Source organism: Cebus imitator, unplaced genomic scaffold (assembly GCF_001604975.1).
Source record: "Cebus imitator isolate Cc_AM_T3 unplaced genomic scaffold, Cebus_imitator-1.0 Scaffold168, whole genome shotgun sequence".
NCBI lineage: Eukaryota > Metazoa > Chordata > Mammalia > Primates > Cebidae > Cebus > Cebus imitator.
Window position 1 is genome coordinate 1,739,211 of NW_016107483.1, and position 11,547 is coordinate 1,750,757.

At 34.0% G+C, this 11,547-nt stretch overlaps 1 protein-coding gene across 2 annotated transcripts in view; it reads left to right on the top strand.

Annotated features, from left to right (window-relative positions):
* The first annotated feature begins 408 nt into the window (after positions 1-408).
* The window catches only part of POU1F1 (POU class 1 homeobox 1), a 17,788-nt gene continuing 6,649 nt past the window's right edge, over positions 409-11,547 (top strand). The window contains exons 1-2 of one of the 2 annotated variants that reach the window (XM_017544230.2): positions 409-675; positions 3,803-3,874. In XM_017544230.2, the coding sequence (XP_017399719.1) occupies positions 534-675; positions 3,803-3,874 (214 nt within the window). In that variant the 5' untranslated portion in view covers positions 409-533. Of the gene's footprint in view, positions 676-3,724; positions 3,875-11,547 lie in introns of both variants that reach the window. The other variant, XM_017544229.2, reaches the window with a different exon arrangement.

The window sequence follows — 11,547 nt, forward strand, 5'->3', positions numbered from 1 at the left end:
ATAGTATGCATGTCTTTTGTTTCATGTTGTTTTGTAGATTTACGGAGAAGTTGTTAAAAAAGAAAAATATCTCATGTTTATACATTTGCAATTTTGTTAGTAGCAAAAAGACACCTACTATTTTTCAATTCATTGTGGCATTATTTTTTTTCTGAGGGACACATTTTCAAAGTTGTTGATTCCTCTCTAAATGATCTAAACTACTGAAGTTGTCAAATAAGGTTTCAGATTTCTCCCTTCCCCCTCCATCTGTACCCCAGAATCAGCTCCCTTCTCTGCCATGGATTATGTTTGGGTGAAAAAGGAAGACAGTTCAGATTGATAAAGCAATACTCCTGAGAAAAAACCATTAACATGTATAAAGGGATTTCCTTGCAATATAAATACTAGCACACACCCTCCTGGTGCCTCAGAGCCTTCCTGATGTATATATGCAGGTAGTGAGAATTGAATCGGCCTTTTGAGACTGTAATATAATAAAACTCTGATTTGGGGAGCAGCCGTTCTCCTTATTTTTCTACTCTCCTGTGGGAATGAGTTGCCAATCTTTTACTTCGGCTGATACTTTTATACCTCTGAATTCTGACGCCTCTGCAACTCTGCCTCTGATAATGCATCACAGTGCTGCCGAGTGCCTACCAGTCTCCAACCATGCCACCAATGTGATGCCTACAGGTACTGACTGCTTTGACAGTTTACATATGGCCGGGCCTAAAGATTTCAGAATGAATGCTTTGAATCTTGATAGTTAAAGATCTCTTTGCTTCTTTCATTTGGCCCCTCCAATTTAATTTGTCTTAAGTGAAATAGTAAGCATATCTAAATAGGCAACATGCCGAAGAATTTTTTAAAGAAATATTATTAAGTATAGTAATTTAAATCGTTGTTGGCTTTGTTATAATTATGAAAATCTGTTTTCCACATAAGAAAAGTGAACTTGGACATTTCAAATCTGAAAACCATTTTAATTGAAATATTTATAGAATAAGAAGCAAATGAAATGAATATTATAAAATAACGTAATATTTAAAAGGTGTTGTTTCTTTATCTTAAGGATTTATTTGGCTGTTAGATTACATTTACTACTTCCTAAAGACAGATATAAACCTTAAATTAAACACAACAGAATAATCCAAATATCAACAACAATATATTTCATGGAATAAAATAATTGAGTTTTAATAAACATATTTTTAGTATGAGACACAGAAATTTTAGCCAGAAATAACATGGCATTTAAAGTCCATTAATTAAGGTAAATTTTCTCAATTGTGTTCTGAAGAGGCTGCTTCATTTCTAAACAAGTTTTAACATTGGTTTTAACTTTTTAAAAAGTTAGGTGACTTTTTAAAAGTTTTAACTTTTAAAAATAAAAAATAAACTTGAGAATTCAAAAATTCAAAACTTAAACTTGAGAATAATTGTCTCAACACAATCAGCCATATACGTATGTTTTGCCAGTGTGTGCATTCTTTATGCAGTCACAAAGTGTTTTAAAGTTGATTTACAAATAGAAAAAGACTTGAATTGAATAAATTTTTTCCATTAAACAACAATATAATTGCTGAATGCTTTGAATCTTATAGTTAATAATCTCTTTTCTTCTTTCATATTACCCCTCCAATTTAATTTGTCTTAAGTGGAACAAACTTTCCATTGGTTTCAAATGCAATCTGTCTCATATTTAGGAATATAATAAAATTATGTACATTTATAAATCAAATTTGAGTTGATACTTTTATATTCTGATTTGAAGGATTTCAGCTATATCTTTTATTATAATTAAGCTTTTTCCAAATATATATGTAAGTTTGGCATCAATCTGCTGAATTTTAAAGAATCTGGAGAATAGATATTTGGACTTTGGTAAAATCATTTAATGTAGAGATTTTTCAGTGTTATCTTTTAAATTAAATTATGGGAATCCACCAGATTGGTCCAAATCCACCAGATTCCCATAATTTAATTTAAAAGGTAATACTGGAAGTATCCTCCAACATAATTTTTGCAAAAGACAATAAAGGGTTTTTATCAAAAATACACGCTATAAATAAATCTAAGAAATTACCACATTGCTAATCATATATTTTAAATAGTATGTCATTCTATAGATTGAGAATAATAGATTATTTCTGTGTTTGAAGATAATTTGGCCAAAATGAAAATAAAATTCAGAATTGAGGTAACAATCTAGTAAAATCTAATTTTGTGCTCAAAATGCCATTTATTTATTTAAAAATAAGTAACAATGTATTTAGTAAATTAGCCTATCCTGTATTTAACTTCCTAAAATCTGAAAAGCAAAAAATTATTAAGCTTTAAAAAATTATTAATAAAAGTGACCTACAAATGTTTTAAATGATAGTAGCATTGATTTTTAATATTTTAATGAAATTATAAGCATCTATAAAAATGTCTAAGGAACTATAATAGAAATACTGGCTTTAATGGGAACACTTGAGTATTAAATGTGTTTAATAATAATTTGTTTAATTTTAGAATGCACAGTAAGATTTTTATATGTAAGCATTATATTGCAAAATAATTTTAGTTCTTTTGACTTAGTTATAAAATAAAAAAATATATAGATATTTAAAAATTAAAGATTATTCTCTATTTTAAAATAATATATTTTACTTTATGAAGAGAAGGCATGTGTTTAATTACTAGACTGTATATCAGTATTCTCAAAGGAGTCTAACTCTGTACTTTATAACCTCTCATTTATTAAAGAAGACAGTTATATTTATGAAAATTAACCAATATATTCAGAATATAAAAGAAGAAATTGAGAAAGTAAAATATATAAGGAAATATTAACCAGTGTTTTTATTGTCAATATTTTATGATCCCTGTCAACTTGATTTTTGTTTAAAACTTGATAAAAGTCTAATAATTCCAATTTACTTTCAAAATACACATTGATTCCATGAAGCATATAACCATTTATAAACAGTTACGTTTATATACAGCTTTATGGATGTTAAGTCACTCAATCAATGAACTTATTTTTTTGACCGGCTTTATCATTACAATGGTTGTATCAATTGTGCATATATAGAAAACTTACTAAAGATAGTCTTCCATGTCAGTACATAAAAATAAACATTTTTAATGTTTGAATAGAAAAAAAGAAAACTTACAATCTCATGATTTCAACATCAAAGTAAATAGATCATATATTGTCACAGGTTTTTAATAGCACTCTGAATGTGGTGAGATTTTTAAGACTATATCTAAAAGGCTAGTTGCTCTGCCATTTCCACTTTGATGAAACAAATTTGTTAGAGAAATAAGCAAAAATACATTGTTCAAGAGTTAATTTCTGTATTCATTCATACAGACTGCTTTATAATACCATGAGACACAAGAATTTTAAGAGACTTTTCTTCCAGTCAAGGAGTTGCAGTGTCTGCATTGAACAGAACCCACAAGAATTCTGCAACTCCCAAAGAGCCAAGGTCCAAATTGGTCAGTCCCCCCTTCGTGGAGCACTGGTAGCCATAGCACACAGAGCACAGGATAATTAATGAAGTCCATTTTGATGACTTATTATCTTGTTACATGAGGCAAACTTTGATCCCCCCCTTTTAACCTGCTCATCAGAGAACTTCCCCCAAATGAGAAAAAAAAAATCATTAGCATATAACTTTAAGAACCACATAAATGTGTACTTTTGAGATAAAATGAATGTGTCTTGAATCCTCATACATTTTCTTACCAGTCCCATCTATTTTGTCTTTGATCCAAACTCCTGAATGTTTGCGCACACATTTCTTGGTGACAACATTGGGAAACACAGCAACAGGACTTCATTATTCTGTTCCTTCCTGTCATTATGGAAACCAGCCATCAACCTATGGAGTGATGGCAGGTAAGAAAAGTTGTCTGTTACATGTTATTGAATTTGGGGACACTTAGATGTATTTTCCGGGCCTGAAAGAATTGTGATCAGAGTGAAACATGAAATTCCGGTTTCTTAACTTTGAAAATTATTGTTAAAAATTACCACTTCTTGTTTCATGCTCTGTAACATCTTCATAGACCATAGGGATTATATCTAATTTCCCTACACACATAACCCTGAACTACCGTGCTTCTTAACTCTTGCTTTTGCTTTGTATGGTTTTTATTCAAATTCACTATTGTCAAACTGTTCGTTGTAACTTGATGCGATTGGTAGGCTTACCTGCACTAAAAAAAAATAGTAGCTACTGGCCTCATGTGGCTACTTAAATGAAATAAGATTTCAAATTTGGTTTCTCAGTTGCACTAGCTACATTTCAAGTGCTCAGTAACCACATGTGGCTAGCTACCATATCAGGCAGCACAGGTTTACAGAACACCCACTTCATCATTATATTTCTTCAGACATTTGGTCCATAAAGATAAATAAGACATTGATTGAAGCTAAGAGTGATTGGCAGGGGCTTTAGTGATAGCTGTTTCAGGCTTTAGCAGCCCTTTCTGAATTGCTTCTGAGTGAGTCTTAACTGAGATTGAAATCATCGAAATTACCTACTTCAAGTATAGCTACCTGTTTATTGATTTTTATAGGAAGGCAATGAAGCACAGTTTTTGAGGAATGGGCAGATCTGGCTTATGAGATCTACTCACCAAAAACTCTTGCTTAATTTCGTGGCATCGCCACGTAAATGATTTTAATCATTTTAAAAAGTGCAGGGTTTTATTATGCACAGGATTTTCACTTGTTTATTTTTAAAGAAATTATTTGATATTTTACATGTTTTACTACAGCAGGGAAAGAACTCTATTGATGACAAACTAAAACTGTGATAAAATGTGTGTGTGTGTGTGTGTGCATGGTATGGGTGTGTATGTGTGTGATACTGAGGGTGAAACTGTGGATAAAGGAATCACCTATTAGTGAAATCTTTTCTAATTGACTTGTGTTTTTCTTATCATCCAGGTAAGCAGTAAAGAAACAAACAACCAAATATTGATTTATTCCTATAATTTTGAAGTGAAATGGAACAAATAGTTCAATTTTAATTAAATTATTTAATCTTTGATGTCTTAAAATTTCTTCATTTAAGACTAAATAAAACATTAAAACTTTAAAATTATAATTCAGAAAAATGTTAGCTTTCCTACATTCTATCAATCTCTTACTGATTCTGAATAAACCAGTATCCTCATATTTATGGTTAAATGAGGACTGGTGTTCTTAAGGATGACCTGTAAATCCCGATGTCTTTTTTTTATTTTAATCATTAAGAAATAAAGAAAGCCATTTTTTTTCCTCCCAGAAAATTATTTATGATCAACATATTTAATTAGTATTCATAGTTAATGAGAACAGGCCTCATCAATGATGAACTACTTTCATTATGAAATAATAAAATATGTGCATTTATCTACTGGAGGTGAGGGTGGAATGATTTCTGTGGCCTTTACAACGTTTTGATTATGAGACAGGAAATGACAAACACATGCTGCTGTTTCCTGGAGGAAAGGCCTTCGAGGAAGTCCCAAAAACCAAAGTCCGTCTTTAGTTTCTCTCTTAACCCAAACAGAGAGGCAGTCCCTGCCAGCCCATTAAGGTTGCCACCAAGATTAAAACCAGTCACAAACCAGCAGCCAATAATCTCTTGCCCAAATACCTTCAGATAATTTTTGCTATCACCTCCCACCCCGCCAAATCAGAGAGGGCCAACAGCTGGCCTCAGGAGTTTGCAGGTGGCCTCAGAATTCTCACACCCTTCCTGCTTCCAGGATGAGAGCCATTGTGCCAGTGTTCACATTGAGCGTGTTGGAGCTCATGTCTTTTGATACATGTTTCCTCAAGCAGGAACTCAGCAAACCCTCTTCCATGAACCTCTTCCTCATTACAATTAAAATGAAAAGACCATTGGGTGAGACTTGCAGAATGATTCAAAATGCTGGCTTAGTGACATCAAGAGCAAAAGACTTACACCAAAGTGTAGAGGTATCATTGTTGTCTTAAAGTTAAATATATTTTGTGACTGAAAGAAAAACGCACCATGACAATCACAGAGATATTTGAATATTTTTGAGAAGGATTTTGTTAAAATGTGATATGCTTTAAATGTCAGAATGTCTATATTTGGACATAATTCAGTATTAGATTTGCTTCATGAGAGATTAAATCTTAGAGAATCTAAACTCTCCTGCTTTTATCTCCAGAAAAGCTGCACAAATTGAGTTACAAAATAACAGGAATTCAGACATGAGAGAGAAAAAGTATAAAGTACACAATAGAAGCCTGATTATGTCATTTGAATTTTCTGAGAAGTCTTAAGGCATGAATCAGATCAGCCACTTTCACACAATCCACAGAAGTGTCTTAACAACAACGACAGGGTGTCACATACTCTACATAAAAGTGAAGTTACAGAAAGAACCATATTTCTAAAAGATGTGAAATCACTTTATTTTCATATGTCATTTCATTACCCGTACTCCTACATTTAGTTTGAGCAGTTCATTAAATTAATAACCCACAGGAAGAGATATAACTCACATTTTGTCAGGTTGGCAGGTAGAATTTTAATGATCAGATGAATTCACTGTACTTAATAGTCCAGATGCAAAAAAAAAAAATAAAGAGAATGGCTAATTGGGAGTAATGATTATCCATGCCATTAATTAATTACTAAAATTGTTCAAGTGACTTAAGGACTCTGATTTTCAATCTCTACATATCTAAGCTGTGGTGGGTACTACAACTCTGTTGGAGTTAAGTAAGCAAACTTGTGTCAGCTCAACGTGATTTCTCTTTTGATCTTCTCTTCAGATACTCTTGCAGCTAAATTCCTTCTGTCCCTTCACTCCTGAGAGTTTAGAGAATTCAACACCTTATAGTACAAATAACAGAAAACGGAGAATTACAAATGCTGTTCAAAGTCTCTTCTTTGAACAAAACAAAACAAACTTTGAAACAAAAGAAAACAAAATATCAACAAAAGGTTCTCAAAACTCTGACTCTTGGGTTTCTGAGATCATTTCTGTTCTCCAGTATCTGAAGCAGAGTAAAATTCAGAAAACAAGCTCAGTGGGCGTTCACCCTTTCCACTGTCCTGTGGAAAGAGCAACTGAACCTCACTGTGATGAGTGTTAAACCCACCGTCTTTAGATGATATAATGACCAATCCAAGAAGTGGTGTGAAAGTCCTTGCTTTAAAAATTAATTTCAATGGAAAAACGAAACAAAACTCTTGGGAATTAAACAAGCCGATGAGCATCCAATTCTTTTTGATGACAAGTGGATATTAAAAGAAAAGATTGATATGGCTGAAAATATTCTCACTGCCTGGGCTAATACAGAAGAAAACAGAAATCAGCCTAACAGTTGACAGGGGGAAGTAGTCTATTTTGGAGCCCATTTTTTCGTTCTTTGAAATTTGATTTTTTTTTCTTAATTTACTTCTTTTCCTTGTTTCTTTGTTTTATTTGGCCCCAAATTGTTCTGGTTGTAATAACTCTAAGAAAACAAGTAATTCTGAAGATGTTTTGCTTCTGCGTCATGAAAGGTCTTTGGTAGCAGTTACATGATGTATTTTCACTTCTGGAGGAGGGATTGGAAACACTTTCCTGTAAAGAACCAGACAGTAAACATCTCAACCTTTCCAGTCTTTGTTGCAACTACTCAACTCAGTCACTGTAGCAGGAAGGCAGTCACAGGTGGTATGTAAACGAATAGGCATGGCTGTATTTAAATTAAACTTAATTTTCAAAAATTAGGCAAAGGGCCCCTGTTGTACGTGGATAGGATTTGCCAATGCACAAAAATGAAAATATCACAGCGGAAGTTTATAATTTCCTTTGAATTTTCATGCATGAGGAACTAGTGGGAGTATGTAGATACATGTTCCTGTACATGTTACAGCACAGCAGGGTGGTGTATTTTACTATGTCCCTCTGCTTCCCGTTTTTGTTTTTGTTTTTGTTTTTGTTTTTAGGCGGAGTCTTGCTCTGTCACCAGGCTGGGGCACAATGGCAGAGTCTCGGCTCACTGCAACCTCCATCTGCCGGGTTCAAGCGATTCTTCCGCCTCAGCCTCCTGAGTAGCTGGGACTACAGGCCCGTGCCAAACGCCCAGCTAATTTTTGTATTTTTAGTAGAGACGGGGTTTCACCATGTTGGCCAGGATGGTCTCGATCTCTTGACCTCGTGACCCACCTGCCTCGGCCTCCCAAAGTGCTGGGATTACAGGCTTGAGCCAGCGTGCCCGGCCTTCCCCTGTTTTTTTAAGGCATCAAGCCTGTAACCTGAGATGTTGTCAGCTAACCACATGCTGCAAAGATCAATCTGTCCCACGCTATGGTACATTGAGTCAGCGCCTAGTAAGGCAAGCCCTATCTCTGACCCCCGTTGCCTGCTTTAAAAGATTTACCTCTGTTCTTCTCCCTCCTCTGTGACACGGAAATAGATACGCAGCAATTTACAAAGGCTCTGGTGAATTAACTTCAGTGTGAAAATGCGTTTAGAACTGTAGTGTACAAACACTTCCGAGCTGTGTGTGTGTGCTGTCCAGGCCTCAAAATAATTTTTCTTTATCCATGTTTCAGAAAATGTTTATGAGACCTCCGCTGCACATGACTCACCACATCTTTCATTTTCTTCCTATTTTTTCCCGTAATCTAGGTTTTAAAAGGATTTGAAAAATATATTGCTATACATATTATCCCAGTCGCCCTCCACACTCACCCAAATGCAGGCTCAGATGATAGAAACAGAAGTTCGTTTGTGCTTTTAAATTGTTGTGATTAAATTCGGTGTGAAGTTAGTTCCAGGAAATCTGTGACACTGCAGATAATTGTAGATACTTTCACATAATGAAAAATAAAAGTGGGCCGGGTACGGTAGCCCATGCCTGTAATCCCAGCACTTTGGAAGGGCAAGGCGGGGAGATCACCTGAGGTCAGGCATTCAAGAGCAGCCTAGCCAACGTGGTGAAACCCCGTCTCTACTAAAAACACAAAAATTAACGGACATGGTGGCAGGTGCCTGTAGTACCAGATGCTCAGGAGGCTGAGGCAGGAGAATAGCTTCAAGCTGGCAGAGGTTGCAGTGAGTTGAGATCACATCATTGCACTCCAGACTGGGGGACAAGAGCAAGACTCTCTCTCAAAAAAAATTTTTTTTTAAATAAAAAATAAAAGCGTATCACACATCACATTTTCTTTTTTGTCTCTGGGTGCCAAACCTTGGAACATGGTATTTTCTGTGTACTTTTCATAGATTCCATTCACATTTTTTTCCTGTGCGTCCTCTTTCCCAGAGTGCTTATAATTTATAAACCACCTTTAAATTTTTGTGGCTGGGTGCTGTGGCTTATGCCTATAATCCTGGCGCTTGGGAAGCGGTGAGTTTGAGACCAGCCTGAACAACATAGTGAGATCCCGTCTGTGCAAAAATTTTTAAAAAATTAGATGAGCATGGTGAAGCATGTCTGTTGATGCTACTCAGGATGCTGAGATGGGAGGACGGCTTGAGCCCAGGAATCTGAGACTCAATGAGCTATAATTTTACCACTGCACTCCAGTCTGGGAGACAGAGTGAGATCCCATCTCTAAAAATAAAAAATAAATAAACGAACGAACAAATAAACAATTTTATGAAAATAGTAATGACATACTTTATATATTTTTATTACAATATTTTTGTCTAAAAGCTTTTGTTTAACATAGCCAAAGGTGTTTAAATGAAGATAAAACCGTTTAAAGAGAAGTTATTTAATTTACCTCAGTATAGACTGCCTGGACAAATGGACCAGGCAATTATTTTGTTGTGGCTTACTGCAGTGCTTACTGGACTTCAGTTCTGGTTTAAACTGCAAAGTTAATTTGTTGGGCTCTGGAGGTAATTTACTTAATTTCTTTCTACTTAAATTTCCTACATTGTAAATTATGAGAAAAAATATATATCTTTCCTAACTCATTTTTTGTATAAAAATAAAGAAGATGACAAATGTGAAATTAACACAACACAAAGTGTTGCATAAAAGATTTGTAAAAGTACATGATTATGATCAGCAAGAGAAATTGAAAATAATAATCAAATTTGATGACAGATTAAGATCTTATGATATGCTTATGTAAAAGACACACAATTTATATAAAATAAACATAATTTAACATATTAAATGAGTTATCCAAAGTGGCTTAAAATATTTTAAACGTACAAAAATCTAACAGTAGCCTGGATGTTCCTTATACTCTTTCTCAGGGTATTTTATTATTAAATTTATTAACTGATGCCTGATATACCTAAATAATGAAAGAAGTGAAGGTTTTATAAATATATGTGAGAATCAATTCTGGAAGCATAAGCACCAGTCTTCAGATAAATATTAAATAAATGCTAAAATAAATGTCACCAGTTTTCTTTTTACATCTATTAGTTCTTCTTTCAATTTAGAAGAAAGTTAAAATTAACAAAAAGCAAACAATGAACCCACAGACAATAAACATTTTGAAGAAAAGCGATATAATGAAAGTTGGTAAAATTGCTTTTAAAAAAGTTCCCTGGTCTGACCAAGATGCCACACAATAAAACAAAAAAATGGATATTTGGCTGGGCGTGGTGGCTCACGCCTGTAACCTCAGCACTTTGGGAGGCCCAGGTGGGCAGATCACAAGGTCAAGAGATCGAGACCATCCTGGCCAACATGGTGAAACCCCACCTCTTCTAAAAATACAAAAATTAGCTGGGTGTGGTGGCAAGCGCCTTTAGTTCCAGCTACTCGGGAGGCTGAGGCAGGAGAATTGCTTGAACCCGGGAAGTGGAGGTTGCAGTGAGCCGAGATTGTGCCACTGCACTCCAGCCTGGCGCCTGTCGACAGAATGAGAATCTTGTCTCAAAATAAAAAAGGATAGTCAACTGACTTTTATAAAAGTAAACCTGGATAATTTTGGTTTATAAAAGTAGCAGGAATTTTTTAAAGACAAAAATAGCTTCTTTCACATCTTTTTCCCGGCTTTAAAGCAGACAAATTTATTGTATGCTAATTTGTTTAATCTCTCATTTGTATGTTTACTTTGCTTTAGAAATAATATATCCTATTAGATGGGGTGCACTTTATAATTACATACTTTTATATAAATAATATAAACCAACAATTTGCTGAATTATACTCTTCTTTGCTCATTACGTATTGATATATTAATGTAAGATTTATGTATTCTGGAAAAATATATTATTACTCATGTCTGAGTTGAGAATGTATGTGTGGTGAAATTATAGGTAGCATGAACTCTTGATGTATTTTTTCAGTAAGTTTCTAAGAATAATTATTGCATGTATTCCATAGTAATTTATTTTAAAATATTTATTTATACTTCTAAGAAAATGATTAATCACTCAATATTTTTATGTAAAAATGTCTTTCTTATACAATCATCCTTAGATATATGTGGGATATTGGTTCCAGGACTCTGAAGGATATCAAAACCTTTAGATGCTCAAGTCTCTGGTATAAAATGACGTAGTATTTCTTTATAACCTAGGCACATCCTCTACTTTAAATCATCTCCAGATTACTTTTTTTTTTTTTTTTTAAAC